The following is an 18,548-nucleotide window of genomic DNA, read 5'->3' as shown; positions in this document are numbered from 1 at the left end:
AGGTGGGCAGTGCCGTAGTAGTAAATCCCTGTTTCCTGAGGGTGATTTGAACGGCTTTGGCTTCCAATTGCTCAATTGCTCTGTCTACAAAATGGGAGCAGAGTTGTCACCTCTCAATTGTCTCTTAAGATGCAGCAAGAAAAGTGGATGATATATTTGGGGAATTAGGTTTCCCAATCTCTTGAGAAAGCGGTTAGTCCTTAACTCGTGCTTGGAGAGACTCAAAGCCTGAGAATCAAGCAGGAAATCGACCGCCCTGGAAAATGCCTAGTACGTAGTAAGCGTTCCTTATATTCACACCAGTTTCAGTAACCGGAACCTTTGAATTGTCACTCACGTTTCCGAAGGGAGGAAAAGAAAAAGAGAGGACTTACCAAGCCTGGCGAGGCACCTCCGCAACTAGGGGCAGCTGTACTTCCGGTATCTTCTGCCCGGCGGAAGTGGACGGAGCGGAAGGGGAAAACAGTGCTCCTTTCCGGTGTAGAGGTACAGTTGAAGAAGCGACTAAGGAACGAAGAGCCGTTTGTGAGGTGAGTTCCAGGTAGTGGAGAGATAGTGGTGCTGGGATCGCTTTCCCGCGGGCTAGAGACCTGGGGTCCGAAGGGAGACACGGGCAAGATGTCGGATTCCTAACTCCCTGTCAATCATTATTCGAGCTCTCCGGGCGCCCGAAGTTTGAAGCCAAACTACATCTCCCAGCATCCCTTGGAGATAACCGAAGTCCATCGGGAAGTTCTCATGAGAGTTGTACTTCCGCTGTACAGGGCGGTGGGCTGGTGGTCCCAAGGGAGGGAGGGGACTGGGACTTGGTCGTGAGGGGGCGGTCTAAGAAGTGGGAGTTGCGGAGAGAACTCCTTTCCTGGCCTCAGTTTCCCAGACTGTGATAGGAGGCCGGTTGGTGCTGGATTATGCAGTCGCCCGCCACTGCCTTCTCTTTACCTTTTTGACAGCCCCGTCCCTCTCGGAATGATGTAGGGCTTAACGTTTTCCTTTGTGGAGCCTTGGAGTCAGGCAGTCCTGGATTCACATCCCGATTGTGCTGCTGATTCTGTGTGAACTTGGGCCTTGAAGGGTCCTTGAAGCAGTTTTATGTTAATGTTTTATTATGAAGGTGGTCAAACATGTCAAAGTGAGAAAAGAGTATAAGAATACCTGTCGCCCAATTTACCAATTATTTTTGTCATACTTGCTGGATTTTTTTAAAGCTTAAAGATATTAAAACAAATCCTATGCATCATGACATTTTGCCCCTAACTGCTTCAGGATTGTCAAAAGACAAAATTTTAAAAAAGGCCGGGCGCGGCGGCTCACGCCTGTATTCCTAGCACTCTGGGAGGCCGAGGCGGGAGGATTGTTTGAGCTCAGGAGTTCAAGACCAGCCTGAGCAAGAGTGAGACCCTGTCTCTATTAAAAATAGAAAAAATTAGCCGGGCATAAGGTACATACCTGTAGTCCCAGCTACTTGGGAGGCTGAGGTAGGAGGATCGCTTGAGCCCAGGAGTTCGGAGGTTGCTGTGAGCTAGACTGATGCCATGGCATTCTAACCAGGGCAAAAGAGTGAGACTCTGTCTCAAAAATAAATAAATAAGTAAAATTTAAAAAAAAATAGTTTAAAGATCGTAATTTGCAATTTGAGAAGCAAGCAACACCTAATTCTATAAAATAAAATGAGTATTCCGATGAGCTGAGCAGAAGAGTTTGTTCTTATAGACAGAGAAGGGCTGAGGAAAGCAGACACAGAAAACTAAAAGCAGGTTAGTTGTTTCAAGTTAAAGGTTAAAGTAGAGGGGACTTCCTTATTTTGTGGGCTAAAACTGGTCTCTTTGGGGGTTTGGCTATTATTTCTCTCTCTCTCTCTCTCTCTCCTGATTTCTCAGGTCAGATAAACAACTTAGTTTGGGTTTAGAAGCATGGAACTTGAGCATGAGTGACTCCATGTTGGTTTGTTCTGTTGGGCCTAGTGCTGGAGCTCAGTCCAAACCAATGGCCTCCTATAAATTTTATTTGACAGGATACATGTGTAAAAATCAGGAACATATTCTTAAGGGACCGCAATACCATTATCATATTTTATAAAAACAACCGTTATCCTAGACCATTAGGTGGTCCATATTCAAATCTACTGTCTCAAAAATGCTTTTATTTTTAACTATTGATGTGTTTGAATCAGGATCTAGTTAAGTGGTTGCTATTGTGTCTTTTAAATCTCTCTTAATTTAGAACTGTCCCCCCTCCACTCCACCCTGTTTTTTTTTTCTTGGTGTAATTGAGTCATTGAAGAAACTAGGTCAGTTATTCTGTGGAGCATCCCACCATCTGAATTTGTCTTTTTTCTTCTTTGTGGGCTCATTTTACTTTTTCCTCCATGCCAGAGATCAGCTAACTCCATTCTGCAGTCCAAACCCATATCCTGCACGGCATCTTTTTTTGTCTTTTAATCAGCTTTAGTGGGATATAATTCACATAACATATAGTTCACCCATTTAAAGTGTACAGTTGGGCCTGGCACAGTAGCTCACACCAGTAACCCCAGCGATCTGGGAGGCCGAGGTGAGAGGATTGCTTGAGGCCAGGAGTTCAAGACCAGCTTGGGAAAATAGTGAGACTCTGCCATTCCAAAAAAAATAATAGTAAAAGTGTACAATTCATTGGTTTTTAGTATATTCATAGAGTTGTATAGCGATCACCACTATCAATTTTATTTTTATTTATTTATTTTGAGACTGGGTCTCACTCTGTGACCCAGGCTGGAGTGCTGTGTTGTGATCATAGCTTACTGCAGCCTCCAACTCTGGCCTCAAGTGATCCCCCTGCCTCAGCCTCCCAAGCAGCTGGAACTACGGGTATGTGCCACCATTCGAGGCTAATTTTTAAAATTTTGGGAGAGGTGGGGACTCGCTATGTTGCCCAGGGGCTGGTCTCAAACTCCTGACCTCAAGTGATCCTCCCACCTCAGCCTCTTGAGTCGCCGGGATTACTGGCATGAGCCACCTCTCTGGGCTAAAATGGTGGTTTTTCCTATTCTCTCCTTTCTCCTACACTTACTGTCTGAGCAGTTTGGTTTTTATCTTGAGCTATGTCCAAGAAGCAGTTGAAGAGAGTGTCTTAATCAAAGTTCCATTTTGAAAAGCTCCCCTGGGCTAGTTTGTCAAGAACAGACTGAAGAAGAGACCAATTTCCCCAAGCCTCAATTCTCTCATCTGTAAAATGAGGAGAAGCTAGGAAGGTGGTCATGAGAACCAAATGTGTTCAGATGTGGAAAGTGCTTCCCACGGGGCTTGATTGAGCCATAAGTGCTTGAAAGATATGATTACTTCTATTCTTTTTGTGCTTTGGTGGTTAATGTATTATTAATCATTAATGTAATGGCTAGGTGATTAGTTCATTGATAACGCACCTCCCCAGGCCCTAGGGTTGGAGGGGGTTAACTGATCCTATCATGACATATCTGAGACCTCCCAGATGCCAGGCAATGCTGGGACCCAGACTGGAGTCCAACCCAGGCCCCACCATCCAGAGGCTCCTAGTGTGGAGGGGAAAATACAGGGGGATGGGGCTGTAGTGGATGTAATTCAGGGCATTCTCAAGTACAAACTAACTCATCGTGGAGAGTCAGGCTTCTCAGCAGAGGCACACCTTTATGGAGCTTGGGAGGAGGAAGAGGACAGGACTTCTAGGGGAAGACAAGGCACACAATAGCAGTCCCATCCACTCCCAGAGTCCAGCACAGTGCCGGAGGCCGCCGGCAGCCAGATGGGACAGTTGGTTGTTCAAGGCCACGGATGCTTGGGTCAAACTTGGCTGCTAAAAAGTCCTTCTGTGCTGTGCTGTTTGCACTGCCCAGTGCAACAGCCACTAGTCCCAGAAGGCTATGGAGCACTTTGATGTGTGGCCTGCGTGATTGAGGGACTGAATTTTAATGTTATTTAATTTTAATTAATCTTAATTTAAAGCGGTTGTGGAAAACTTTTTTTTTTCCCCATTCACATCAACTAGAAAGAAAGTTATGGGAAAACTTTTGAAGTCCATTTGAAACAACTGGGGTACAGGGATACATGAATCTACATTTGTAACTAAATTTTACAAAACCTAAATATGGGTCAAGTATCTCCAATGATAATTTGGCATCTTAATTATTGAGATGTGTTGGAAGAGTAAAATATACTCTGGATTTCAGAGACTTTGTATAAAGAAAGAAACGGGTTGGCCTTTATTCTCAGATTGTCTGACCTGCCTGGGAGGACTGACAGTTGTCACCTGGTTAAGAGGCAGGCTGGAGAGCCTGGCTGCCTGAGTTTGGATTCCGGCTCTGCCACTTCCCAGCTGTGGGATTCTGCCAGCCTGTTTCTTTCCCTGTAAAGTGGGGGTGATGGTGAACAATAGCTGATGTTGGTTGCTCCTGTCTTTGGCTGTTTCCTCTTGAAATGCTGGTGACAGCAAGATGGCAGTAGTTCTGTTTTCTATTTTGAAATTGGCCTTGCTGAGGAGACAGGATAGTGTGGTGGGTGAAGCTCCGGCTTCCGGAGTTTTGAAATCCTGGCCCTGCCACCTGGCAGCTCTTTGACCCTTGGCCGGACGTTCTCACGGTTTTTGTTCTCAGGATCTTAAAAATTACTGAGAGGACTCCAAAGTGCTTTTGTTTATGTGAGTCACAGCAATCAATATTTGCCATATGAGAAATTAAAGTGAAGACATTTAAAAAATGTCATTGGTGCTGGAATGCATATACCATAAAATTTGCCCATTTAAAGCATACCAAGTCAGTGGGTCTCAGTATATTTCCTATGTTGTATCCATTACCGCTTCCAGATTCCGGAACATTTTCATGGCCACAAAAATAAACCCTGTGCCCATTAGCAATCACTCTCCCGCCCCCCAGCCTGTGACAATCACTAATCTACTGTCTGCCTCTATGGATTTGCCTATTCTAGACATTTCATATCAATGGAATCATATAATATATGGCCTTTTGTGCTTGGTTTCTTTCATTTAGCATAATAAAAGAGACCTTTTTAAAACCCAAGAAAGAATGCACCGGCACACATTCAATTAGCTGTCAGAGGGATAACATCCTCACAAGTCACTCAGCTTCTAGAATACACCACTGTACACTCATGAGAGAATAAAACAACAAAGGCAGATAATGTTTCAGTGTTATTCTGGAAAACATTTTGTGGACTCCCTGAAAATATCTTAGGGACCTCTAGGGTCCCTGGACCTCACTTTGAGAACCACTGCCCTAGGCAAATGGCTCCAACTCCAAACCTCTAGTTGCCCATGTGTAGGGTGGAGGTCGCGATGGGCTTCAGAGGGTGGTTGAGCTTGGAGCATTGATGAGGTTGGGGACTTGGAGAGCTGACACGTGGTCAGGGATTGTGCGGTGTTCCTTGTGACTATTATTTATTATCACCCCAAGAAATGAAAAAATTTTCCCTCTCTAGTTGTTCCTCTCACTCTTGGAGGGAAAATTCCTCATCCACATAGAAACCTCTGTTCTTGGCCATAAGACACCCAGCCAGCTCATCCCTGGGAAAGCAGAGGCGCCTAGTGCCAAATACCGCAGAGGGTCAAGGCAGTTGACAACTAAGAATAGAGTGGGGAATGTGTCGGTGAGGAGGTCAACACGACCTTCGTTGAGTGGCAGTTGGGGGGAGGCTGGGGACAGGGTGGCAGGTGAGCTAGGGGAGGCAGCAGGTGCTGGACGCTTACTCAGAAGCCTGGGGTGGGGGCAGTCGGAGGAGGGGCCTGGTGGAGGGGGGCCGTGGGTCAAGTGGGGGCGTTTCATCAAGGTCAGCTTCTACAAGCATCGCTGTGGCCGCCTTGGGGCACATTTGCCAGGAACGGGCATGAGGGGACTTTCTAGGGTAGTAGAAATGTTCTGCGTCTTAGTTGGGCTGGTAGTTACCAGGTTGTACACATTTGTCAAAACACATCAAACTGTTAGAGTCTGCGCTTTTAGTTTGTGTAAGTATCCCTAGAAACAAAATTGGCTTCTGAGGAGAAGACGCCAGTAGGGGGAGAGAGAGTTCTATAGGTCCCTCAGAGAGAGCTGTGTTTCAAGTTTTGAATGTGAAAAGCAAGCTTTTTAAAATAACCAGAAGGGGGCGATAAAGATGAAGTTGCTTTTTAAAGTCGTGGGGCCCTTGGATGTGCTCCCGGGCCCCAACTTCTGGCCTCCTTACAGCCTACTTGAGAACAGGAGGCAGTCTTTCCTGAATACAGCTGCTCTAATATGTGTAACGTGCAGCCTTTTGTTCTTTAAAATGTATCATTTTATGCACCTGTTGTTTTCATTTACATACATGGCGTTGATTCTTGTTTTATTTCTTATGTTTTTCACCCAGCATTATGATTTTAAGATCCACCCATGATACTTAGCACCCATGAGGCTAGTCTGTTGCCTCTCGAGGCTGGGTAGTCTCTCATCATGGTCAGTTACCACGTTTGAGTACATTCAGTGGCCTTTGACTCCCCTCCAGTATAAATAATACCACTGTGAGCATCTTCATACCTGCTCCCTTGGGGATAGCTCTGGGAATGACTTTGGGGCATATAGGCCCAAGTTCAGAATCACATACACTTTGCCAGAGTACCACCAGCCTGTGTTCCAGGACAGCTGAGCCTGTCCACACTCCCCCCAGCATTGCCCAGTGCTTCCTATGACCCCCACAACCCCACCAAGCGTTGGTCTTACCCAGCTTTCAAAGTCTCACCTGTCAGCCTGATAGGTATAAAATAGCATCTCACTGTAGCAGTTTAAGCATCTCTTCTATGCTTGTTAGGCTTTTAAATTTTACTGCCTCTTCATATCGTTTGCTCATTTTTCTAGTGGGGTAAGCTGGTTTGTTTCTTGTTGATTTGCTTGTGTTGTGTGTATAGTCAGTTCTGCTATAGTCCTTGTTTCGAAAAGGCAAATTTATTCCGGTGTGATTGATATGTTAAGGAACAATTTGAGCGTCACGTGAATTTCGCATTTGCTTACGAGTGTCCATGAGAAAGACTGGGCCAATCTAGGAAACTGCACTCCGTGGAAATGAGTGTGCAGGAGTACACAAAGCACACACACGCACAGACGCACACACGAGCCCCACACATTGCCACCGCCTCAGCTTCCCTGTGTGTTTTAGGAGCCACACCCATCCACATCTGGTATGACAACTTTCTATCAGATTTCAGATAACCCTCCTTCCGCCACCTCACAGCAACACACAAGATGTCCCCCTTTTCCAGTGCCGGTTTCCACAACATACTGCAAACTTGACTTGTCAAGATCAGATGCCATATTTTTTGGAGTGTGAAAGTATTTCTTAACCATTTAACATGTGTAAAACTATCCTCCTCTTTTGTGTTAGTTTCCTATTTTTTCTTATTTTTTATTTTGTTTTTTATTTCTTTTTTTTAGAGATAGGGTCTCACTCACCCTGTTACCCAGGAAGAGTAGCTAGGACTACAGGCAAGTGCCACCACGCCTGCTAATTTTTTTTTTTTTTTAATGTAGAAACTGGGTCTTGTTATGTTGCCCAGGCTGGTCTCAAACCTCCAGCCCCTCAACCAATCCTCCCACACCTCCCAAAGTGCTGGGATTACAGGCGTGAGCCACTGTGCCTAGCCCCTGTTTTTTTCTTTAAACATCACTAACAGGGTTTTCGAGTATTGTGCCATGATCCTGTTTTCTCCATAAGCCCTGTGGTTTTGACTGCGAGGTCTTGCATATCACCGTGATTTCTAGGAACACATGCAATATAGTACAACTGCCTATTCTAGATGTTCGTCCCTTGTTGATTGTAGACATTACAAATGTCTTCTCCCAGTCTGTCACCAACACCACATTTTCTGCAGCATGGTGCTGGAGGTGCCGCGGTTACCTGTGCACAGGTGGGCATCAGTCACAGGAAACTGTGTGGTGAAGGTGTGAGGAATGGATTTCCCACGATGTTGGAGGTATATCGACCTGTACAGTCTGTATAGACAACTGCAAATTCTAACCAAGGCTGAGCGCTGTGGTTCACGCCTATAATCCTAGCACTCTGGGAGGCCGAGGCGGGAAGATCGCTCAAGGTCAGAAGTTTGAGAGCAACCTGAGCAAGAGCAAGACCCCATCTTTACTAAAAATAGAAAGAAATTAGCCAGACAACTAAAAATATATAGAAAAAATTATCCGAGCATGGTGGCACATGCCTGTAGTCCCAGCTACTCAGGAGGCTGAGGCAGAAGGATTGCTTGAGCCCAGGAGTTTTAGGTTGCTGTGAACTAGACTGATGCCACGGCACTCTAGCCGGGGCAACAGAGCAAGACTCTGTCTCAAAAAAAAAAAAAAAAAATTCTAACCAAATTTTAAATGCAAATGTCCTTCAAGCCAGTGATTTCACTTTTAAGGATTTATCCCCCAAATACCCTCATGCACGTGCAAAAGTACATTGCATACAGAGCCGTTTGTTGCAGCTCTGTCTCATGGATACGGATGTCTGTCTGCAGGTCTTAACGCCAAGGGGGTACATCTGTGCAGGGACAAGTCTGCAGCCACATCCAGACTGAGGACGTGCGTGATGGGCTGATGGGGAGTGATCGCCAGGATGGAGTGGGGGTTTCCTCCACCATTACTTTTTTTTTCTAGCATGTATGTGGAAGTACAGAAAGCATAACGGTCCAGCCCAGTGGCTTTTCAGAGTGAACACACCCATGTAACTAGCACTCAGATCAAGAAACGGAACTTTCCCAGCCTCCCGGAGGCTACCTTGTACCCCCTCCCAGTCGCTTCCATCCCCACCCCCCAAGGAACCTAACTTGTGATGCCATGATTACTTCTGTGAGTTTTTGAACTTCATATAAATGGAATCACTTGGTAAGATTTCTTTTGATGGCCGGGCGAGGTGGCTCACGCCTGTAATCCTAGCACTCTGGGAGGCCGAGGCGGGTGGATCACTTGAGGTCAGGAGTTCGATACCAGCCTGAGCAAGAGCGAGACCCCGTCTCTACTAAAAATAGAAATAAATTAGCTGGACAACTAAAAATATATATAGAAAAAATTAGCCGGGCATGGTGGTGCATGCCTGTAGTCCCAGCTACTCGGGAGGCTGAGGCAGTAGGATCACTTAAGCTCAGGAGTTTGAGGTTGCTGTGAGCTAGGCTGACGCCATGGCACTCACTCTTGCCAGGGCAACAAAGCGACACTCTGTCTCAAAAAAAAAAAAAAAAAAAGATTTCTTTTGTATCTGGCGTCTCTCACACACATGGTGTTTGGGAGATTCAGCCACGCTGCTGGTGTGACAATAGCTTGTTCGTTCTCATTGCTGGCTATTGCCACTATGTGACGATGCCCCAGTTTCTTTATCTGTCCCACGTTGATGGGCATTTGGGTAGTTTCCAGTTTATGAGCTATTATGAACAGGGCAGCCCTAGCACTGTAATGTGTGTCTTGTGTTAAGCAGAGGTTCACCCTTCTGTTAGGTACAAACGTGGGAGAGGAATTGCTGGCTCACAGGATTGGCATATGCTGGACTTTAGTAGATAGTAACAGTTGGTTTCCAAAGTGGGTATAAGGGCCTACACCCACCCCCCAGCAGTGGACAAGGGTTCTAGTAGCTCCATATGCTCACCTGCCCCCGTGTGTCTAATTGTAACCCTTCCAGTGGGTGTGTAGAGGGATCTCGGTGAAGTTTTAATTTGCGTTTCCCTAATAACTGTATTACTTTCCTGTTGCTGCTATAACAAATTACCAGAAACTTAGTGCTGCAGTATCACACCTCACGCAGCCTCTGGAAAACTCCACTGTATGCTTGTAAGAGTATGAGAATGAAAAAGGCAAATAATGCCTTAGTATTATAAGAGTTTTGTCCTTGTGGACTCCCTAGAAATGTTTTAGGGGACCACAGAGGCCCAGGACCACACTTTGTGAACCACTGATCTAGAAGAATATTTTGACTGGTAAGGGCCTAAGAATCTTGGGAAATTTAAAAAATGAATTTCCTTTCCGTATGTTTTTTTTTCTGAGTCAGGGTCTCATTCTGTCACCCTCGCTAGAGTGCAGTGGTGTGATCACAGCTCACTGCTACCTCAAATTCCTGGGCTCAAGTGATCCTCCTGCCTCAGCCTCCCAAGTAGCTGGGGCTACAGGTGCACACTACCACACCTGCCTAATTTTTTCTATTTTTGGTAGAGTTGGGGTCTTGCTCTTGCTCAGGCCAGTCTCGAACTTCTGACCTCAAGCGATCCTCCTGCCTTGGCCTCCCAGAGTGCTAGGATTACAGGCATAAGCCACTGTGTCCAGCTCCTATCCATATTTTTTCTTGTGGAGAAATAAAACAGGATGATTGCTAAAATATTTTTGAGCACAAAAGACATGAGGTTAGGTTAAATGGGTGGCAGGGAGGGAACTGGAACGGAAATACAAGTTCAAAGAGAAAAACAGGACATGTAAAATTTCCTGCTGTTGAAGCAGAGCTTTTTCTTGCAGTTTTTAAATGGATGATGTTTGGTATCAAATCATTATAGTATTTAGATTTCATCAGCTACAGGTTTACATCGCTGGAACTTGTATCATTTGCAACTGTTTAAGCTTAGGAGAATTTTTAGATGGCAACTTAGAGATGAGTGAGGCAAGTATATAATTTTACTAAATCCTTTTAAGGTACAAAAAAGCATGCAGGTGGGTAAGCTGGCCTGCCCCCGCCCCCCCAGCTACTTACTGGCCAAGGACCCTTGGTGAAGGCTGCCCAGCCTCTCTGGGCCTGAGGGTTTCTGCACTTAAAAATGGGCTCCCTCCCATTCCAGCAGCTAAAAAAATAAGTAAAAATACAAAAAAAGTGGGGGGGGGGGACTCCCTACCTCACACCATACACAAAAATGAACTCTAAATATAAAATCTGAATTATAAAACTCCTAGAAGAAAACCTAGGAGTAAATCTGCATAATTTTGGGTTAAGGATATCTTCTTAGATATACCACCAAAAGCTAATCAATAAAAGAAAACATTAGGTAAATTGGACTTCGTTGAGTTAAAAACTTGTGCATGTCAAGGGACACCATCAAGAAACTAAAAAGAAGCCGGGCTCAGTGGCTCACACCTGTAATCCTAGCACTTTGGGAGGCTGGGGCCAGGAGTTCAAGACCAGTCTAGGCAACATGGGGAGATGCTGTTCTCTACAAAAAATAGAAAAATCAGCTGGATGTGGTGGCACACCCTGTAATCCCATCATTAGTCATTAGGGAAATGCATATCAAAACCACAATGAGATACCAGTTTGAATTAATTAGGATGGTCAGAATACAGAAGACAGTCACAAGCATCGTTGAGGATGTGGAGAAATTGGAATCCTCAAGCATTGCTGGTGGGAATATAAAATGGTTAGAAGATGCTGTGGAAAACAGTTTGGCGGTTTCTCAATTTGACCCAGCAGTTCCACTTGTACGTATATACCCAAAAGAATTGAAAACAAGTGTTCAGACAAAAACTTATATATAAATGTTCATAGCAGCACTATTCACATTAGCCAAAATGTCAAAACAACCCAAATGCAACTGAAGAGTGGATGAATAAAGTGTGACATATCTATACAATGAAATGTTATCCAGACATAAGGAGTGAAGTACTCATGCACGTGACAAAGTGGGTTAACCTTGAAAACATACTAAGTGAAATAAGCCAGATGTAAAAGGACAAAGATTACACGATTCAATTTATACCTCCAGAAGGGGCAGGTCTGTAGAGACAGAAAGTAGATTAGTGGTTGCCCTGGGGTGTGGGCGTGGAGAGAGAGGCTGGGAAGCGGCTGCTGCTGAGTCCTGGGTTTCTTTTGGGAGCAATGAAAATGTTCTGGAATTAGATAGGGATGATGGTTGCACAACTCTAAGTATACTAAAACCACTCCATTGTATACTTTAAATGGATGCATTTTATGATATGTGAATTATATCTCACTAAAGCCATTTTAAAAGGGGAGGTTGGGGGTGATGATCAAAGTATCAAAGGAATCAGAGTAGGATGGCAGAATATTGCCAGTTGTTGGACCGAGGGGATGGGTACATGGAGGTTCCTTACACTATGCTGTTTACTTTGTATGTGTTTTAAAATTTCCAGAATAAAAAGTGTTTTGTTTTTATTTTTTTAAATGAACTCCAGCCCAGGGGCTGGGATCTTCCCTTCCTCCGCTACCTGAGTGGGAGTGGGCGCGGCAGTTCTTCCCCTAGGCATAGAGTTGTGCTCTGACCTGCCGTCTGATTGGTCCTTTCAAGACCCAGTCAATGCCAATCACTAGATCCAATCACTGATTGGGTCAAGCTGGGCCTGTCACTGAGCTGGCCCACCCCTTGGCCTCAATCCAGGCCTGCAAAGATGGGAGCGTTAGGGAAGGTGGGTTCGTCAGCAATAGTGGCCCCCTTCCCTACACCCCAATGCTGGAAGTCACATCTGCCTTGATATCCTTTTTCCCCCTTATTAAATGGCACAGTTGCCACCCCAGCTAGTCAGAGTTAGTAGTAGGGTTCGAACCCTGGTCTCCTGCCCACTTAGCTCCAAATCAATAATTATTTTGTTCTTAAAGGTTGCATTTTAGTATATAAATGAGTTCAGGTAAGTCTTGAAAGGGGACTTTCTGGAGGGGACATAGTGCGTGCCCTCACCCCTGCCTCAGCTTTCCCATTGAGGGGGTGCAGATTAGCTCTGAGGGCCATGAAGGTCTTCCCTGGGCCAGCTGTCTCTGGTCACTCCAGCCCTGCAACTGCCCCTTCCTGCCCCAGGATGACGCGGCACGGCAAGAACTGCACTGCGGGAGCCGTCTACACCTACCATGAGAAGAAGAAGGACACAGGTACAGGGCTCGAATGTGTCTCGAACTCACCATCTCACTTTGCGCCTCTGGTTTTGCTTTCTGTGTGTTCCTGTCCCCCGCCCCGCCAGCCCCCACACACACTCACAGTCATGACCGTGGAGTTAACAGCCCACATGCTCCAGCTCCACCGTGTGTGGGGCACTGGGGCACTGCGTCCTGTGCCTTCTGCACATTTACTCCTCCCAACAAGGCATCAGGGAGGGTTGATGCTACCATGTTCCAGAAGAAACTGAGGCTTAAAGAGGTATAGGCCATTGAGGTTGGTCACAGCCAAAGGGTCGAGGGGAGTCAGCCGTCAGCCCCTCCTCAAAGCTGCCACTCAGTGACAGGGCCTGTCTGTCACTTACTCTCTGGGGATTAACAGTCCTTGCAGGTTGTGAAGCCCCTGTCCCCAACATGCAGACACACAGCTCTTGACTGCCTGTTTCTCTCTGAGTCTGCCCACCCCCGCCCCTGAGTTCTCTCTGTGCCTCTCTCTCGGGCTTTGGAGAGGGACGTATCTCCTGCCCCTTCACCCCTCCATCACTCTGCCCTTCTCTGTCCCCAGCGGCCTCAGGCTACGGGACCCAGAACATCCGACTGAGCCGGGATGCCGTGAAGGACTTTGACTGCTGTTGCCTGTCGCTGCAGCCCTGCCACGATCCTGTTGTCACGTGAGCTGAGGACACAGCTGGGAGGGGCAGGACAGGAAGGGCAAGTGCACCACACAGAGAGGGGCTGCGTTCATGGATCTGGCAACTTGCACGTCCAGGGTGCCCTGGGCAGGTGATTTAACCTCTCAGAGCCTCAGTGTTCTCATCTGAGACATGGGCGTGATCCTAGCATCTGTTTCACAGTGGGTGGAAAAGAATGTATTTGTAATAGGGTATAGGGCTCTTGGAATGTTGCCTGGACCCTACTAACAGCTCATGTTGTGGAGCACTTACCATTACCTGCCTCTGATGGCAGGGTAAAAGCTCAAAAGTGCTCAGTCCAATGACTAAACATGCCTTCAACTAATGGTATGTTTTATAGAGATAGTAGTGAGAGTAGACTGTTGTTCAGTGTCCCCAAGGCCACCTTCAGGTTCATTATTTTCTAGAAGAACTTACAGAACTCACCAAGGCTGTTATACTCATAGTTAAAATCAGCAAAGGAGAAAGGTGCCTGGGGCAGAGTCAGGTAGAGACCAAGTATGAACTTCCAGCTGTCCTGTCTTAGTAGAGTCACGTGGACAGTGCTCAATTCTCCCAGCAACACTGTGTGACAGTACATACAGAGCATTGCCAACCAGGAGCCTTGGTGCCCCGGGTTTTTACTGGGGGTTGGTCACGTAGACATGGCTGACTGCCCAGGTGGCTTACCCTAGTCTCCAGCCCCTCCAGAGGTCAACTGTTACCATATGTAGCCCCAGGCCCCAGGTAAACAGAGATACTGTTATCAGACAGGACATTCCAGGGGCTTAGAGATTTTATCTCCCAGGAGCCAGTCAAGGGCCAGTCCTTTCTCTGGAATGTACAGAGTTTGGACAACCCAGCCCTGCTGATTTAACCCCTTACTGTACAAGACCTTCCCTACACAACACAGCATTCTTCACAGCTGCAAGAATGAAAACAGTGTGGTCCCGGCTCAAGAATTCACCTCAGAGAGCTGAGCATTGAGTAAGATGCTGCCTGTGAGATGCTCAGTGGGTGCCCAGGGCAGGGAGTCGATGTGTCGCATGTGATGATGAAGCCCCGGCTGTGTGGCCTGGGCTGGGTCCGTGACTTTCTCATTCCACCCTCTCTCTCTGCAGCCCAGATGGCTACCTGTACGAGCGCGAGGCCATCCTTGAGTATATTCTGCACCAGAAGAAGGAGATCGCCCGGCAGTTGAAGGTGAAGGGATGGGAAGAAGGGGTGCGACTGAACAGGAGGTCTGGGTTCTGAGCTCACAGGCAGAGCCACTCTGGGCTCCCCCGTCCGGCCTTTGCCGGTGCTGCCCTCCCACTTTTCCTGGCTACGTCCTTCTCGCTCTCCAGGTTTCAGCCCAGGCGCTGCCTCCTCTGACCTCCTGTTAGTCCAGGGCCCCCAGGGTCTGACCTAGTCACCTCTTCTCTCCGCACTTGTCACAGTTGTAACTCTACATGAAGCTGTCTGACACGTGCCCACTTCCCCCACTAGACTGCAGGCCCCAGGGCTGGGAGCGGGCCTTGCCCTCCCTGTGGCCTAGATCCTTGGTAAAGACTTGCTGAATGAATGGACATCACCTCACCTCTCTGGGCCTCAGTTTCATCATCTATAAAATGGGTTGACAGGACCAAATTATAGGACGCCGCAGGGCACCTACGAGATGTGTGCAGAATTCTCTAGGCATTTACTCAGAGCCAGGCCTGGCTTTCATGGGTCAACCCATTTGGTGCGTAGCAAGAACATTGTTCATCTCCACGTTTGAGGCACAGTGGGCCTGTCCCCTTCCCTTCCCTCCGTGGCTTGCTGGAGCTGAGGGCACACTGAGGGTCACATGCTTGGTGTATTTTTTATCTGGAGTGAGTGGCTCCCCATGTGCCCGTGTCCTTGGCACAGCCAGGTGGCTGGCCAGTCACTCCCTCATCACTGTGGCCACCTTGGAGGCCCTTTTGAGCATCAGTCACCATCATCGTTAGCTCCTCACTCAGCTGGGTGGCCCGGGACAGTCTCGAGCTGCAGCGCTGCCCGGTACCTGCAGTGTGCCAGGCAGGGCTGACCATGACACACCTTCACCTTCTCGCCCTCACCGCCTGCCAGGCACAGTACATGGCTCCGTGAACATTGACTCCACCTTATTCCCTGGGTCTCAAGCCTGCGTCCCTGTGCCAGGAAACAGTCTGGTACATGCACCATGTAATAAACATAATATGGCCAACAGGTGACATTCAGTGAATGCTTAACTATATGCCAGGCAAGATTCTAAGTGCTTTTAAAATTCATCTTGTGTAACCCTTCCAGGGAGCCACCACGGTAGGGTCATCATTGTCAGTCCACTTTACAGATGAGGAAACTGAGGCTGGGAGAGGTCACAGTGCTCACTGCAGGCCACAGCGGTGACAAAGATGGGGTTTGGGCCCTGGCGTTCTGGCTCCACCTAAACTGTTGACCACTCTGCTGCCAAGGAACACAAAAGACACTGAGTCCCGAAGTGGCTAACGGAAATGGCCTCAGTGGTGTGTAGTAGGGAAGGGACACGCCGCAGAATGCTGTGAAACCAATGAAAGGCCCTGGCCGGGCAGTCCCCAGCCTCTGCCAAACCGGGCTCTGTCAGCAGGTGCCCTGTGTGGGCCTTGGTTTACCCCCCAGCCCCCAGAGTGCAGAGGCAGGGCCCCAGACTTAGCTCATCCCCTGCCACAGGCCTACGAGAAGCAGCGCGGCGCCCGGCGGGAGGAGCAGAAGGAGCTGCAGCGGGCCGCGGCGCAGGACCACGTGCGCGGCTTCTTGGAGAAGGAGGGGACCATTGTGAGCCGGCCCCTCAACCCCTTCACGGCCAAGGCCGCCTCCGGGACCGGCCCAGGTGACAGGGAGTGGACTCGCTGTGCGTGGGGCACTGGGTGCTGTCCAGGTTGCGGCATCTGAGCCCCTTTCTTCCTCCCCCACAGATGACGCCCAGCCGGGGCCCAGTGTGGGTCCCCCAAGTAAGGACAAGGACAAAGTGCTGCCCAGCTTCTGGATCCCCTCATTGACTCCTGAGGCCAAGGCCACCAAGCTGGAGAAGCCGGTGAGCCCCGATGGTGGCACTGTGCCCATTTTGCCAGGCGGGGCCAGGGTACCCCAGTGCCCCCTGGGTCCCCTGCCCTCCCTCCCAGGGCCCCCTCCTCCCTCCTCCCTCCACCTGGCACCAGCCCGGCCTGCTGACTCTGCCTCTCCTCTCCGAGCAGTCGCGCACTGTGACCTGCCCCATGTCCGGGAAGCCACTGCGCATGTCAGACCTGACACCCGTGCGCTTCACGCCACTCGACGGCTCCGTGGACCGCGTGGGGCTCATCACGCGCAGCGAGCGCTACGTGTGCGCCGTGACCCGCGACAGCCTGAGCAACGCCACACCGTGTGCTGTGCTGCGGCCCTCGTGAGTCATCTGTGGAAGGGAGGGAAGGGACAATCCCGGGCCTGCGCGGTGGGTGGGCTTGGAGGGGTGTGGCTCCCCCAGGGACGGCCCCTGATTAGAGTCCCCGCCCTCATCCTCGTGGCAGTGGGGCCGTGGTCACCCTCGAGTGCGTGGAGAAGCTGATTCGGAAGGACATGGTGGACCCAGTGACTGGTGACAAGCTCACAGATCGTGACATCATCGTGCTGCAGCGGGTGAGCCGCCCTCCGCTCCTCCCCCCACCTTCAAGACCCCACCCCTTACCCCATACTCCCCTCCCCCTTCCCAAGCCCACCCCCTCCTCGCTGCACCACCTCTCCAATTCCTGCTCCTTCTTAGCCAGCATCCACCTTGACCCACATAGGACACTGCCCCCACCCGCACCCCCACCCCCACCCCGCTACCACCTGGAGCCCCAGCCCGCCTTCACCTCGCCCTTCTTCCCACCTCCTCCAGGGCGGCACCGGCTTTGCCGGCTCTGGAGTGAAGCTGCAGGCCGAGAAGTCGCGGCCAGTCATGCAGGCCTGAGTGTGTGCAGGAGCCCAAATAAACGGGCTTGCGTGCGCGTGGACGTGGCGCCTTCATTCGCAGCGCGCAGTCACACGAGCAGTGTCCCGGCGGCATGCAGGCTGGAGTTTGCAAAAGTGGGCGGAGAATACTGAATGTGGCTTCACGTTAAGAGCAAAATCTGCGTTGCAGGCAAAGGGGTAGCATTCAAATTGGTTCAAAGTGGCCGGAAGTCCAAGTCTGAGCCGTGACCATGTGAGGACGCCACGTTAATAGGCTAAATATTAATAGAAATTCACTCGAGCCGTACGTTAGGATTCCCAGAGTTATGCCAAGTTGGTAGCACGTGAGATGTTCGGAACGTGTCTTCCGTAGTAAAATGTGAGGAGACTCACAAAGGAAGTAAAGTTCTGTGGGAGCGAGCGCCGCGGTGCCCAGGTCCCCCACACGTGGCCGCCACAGGGTGGAAGGAAGAGGAAACCACAGTGCAAAGGCCCAGAGGCAGCAGAGTGCTTTGCAGACGTCAGGAGCAGAGGGAGTGAGGGGGACGGGCAGAGCGGGAAGCCAAGATCTGGGCGTGGGGGGGTGGCAGCCTTGACTGGGAATGCGGGGACGGCCCTTAAAGTGGTGTTAATAACCATTTATTCACAAACGCAGTCCCTGGGCAGTGTGCAAAACTGTGTAGAACACGCAGTCAGGCAAAGATATAAAAAATAAAGACCTAACGTTGGTGCCTCGCTGAACGGTGATACCCAGGTCCTGTCCTTTCTGGTCCTTCCGGGAGCACAGGGGGTTTCAGCCACAGGGAGATTGCAGTGTTGTACATACTGTTCAGTGAATGGTGCCTTTCCGTTTCCGTATGTGTTCTTCTCATCTAATGCCCAGGTGAGGTTCACAGGCTCAAGATGTGATCAATGGACCATGAAGTGTCCCTGGCCTTTGGTCAAGCCGTGGCCAGCTGCAGGGAAAGATTTTAGTATGAGAATGGGCTGTGTCGTCCTTGCACCCCGGAGAGCCCCCCAAACCTGGCATTTGCTCCCACAGGTGCTTCTAGAACTTTCCCTTGGTCCCTGAGAGCCCTCACACCCCACTTCTGGGCCCCCAGCTCTTGGAAACTGGCTCAGTTGCCACTGACCTTCA

At 49.2% G+C, this 18,548-nt stretch overlaps 1 protein-coding gene across 1 annotated transcript; it reads left to right on the top strand.

Moving 5' to 3' along the window:
- The first annotated feature begins 471 nt into the window (after positions 1–471).
- NOSIP (nitric oxide synthase interacting protein) lies at positions 472–18,328 on the top strand. The gene is made up of 9 exons (XM_069457230.1): positions 472–530; positions 12,736–12,806; positions 13,375–13,480; positions 14,602–14,683; positions 16,172–16,331; positions 16,417–16,535; positions 16,696–16,883; positions 17,008–17,116; positions 17,358–18,328. The coding sequence occupies exons 2-9, from the start codon at positions 12,737–12,739 to the stop codon at positions 17,427–17,429; spliced, it is 906 nt and encodes a 301-aa protein (XP_069313331.1). The 5' UTR covers positions 472–530; position 12,736; the 3' UTR covers positions 17,430–18,328.
- The last annotated feature ends 220 nt before the right edge of the window (positions 18,329–18,548 follow it).

The sequence above is a fragment of the Eulemur rufifrons genome, chromosome 24 (assembly GCF_041146395.1).
Source record: "Eulemur rufifrons isolate Redbay chromosome 24, OSU_ERuf_1, whole genome shotgun sequence".
In the NCBI taxonomy this organism is placed as follows: domain Eukaryota; kingdom Metazoa; phylum Chordata; class Mammalia; order Primates; family Lemuridae; genus Eulemur; species Eulemur rufifrons.
Note: the sequence above shows the minus strand (reverse complement) of the source record. Positions and strands in the feature narration are given on the sequence as shown.

Coding starts and splice junctions, on each gene's coding strand:
- NOSIP (XM_069457230.1), top strand. CDS start 12,737: ATGACGCGGCACGGCAAGAACTGCACTGCGGGAGCCGTCTACACCTAC. Junction 13,481..14,601: donor TGCCACGATCCTGTTGTCAC/GTGAGCTGAGGA, acceptor CTCTCTCTGCAG/CCCAGATGGCTACCTGTACG. Junction 16,332..16,416: donor CGCCTCCGGGACCGGCCCAG/GTGACAGGGAGT, acceptor CCTCCCCCACAG/ATGACGCCCAGCCGGGGCCC.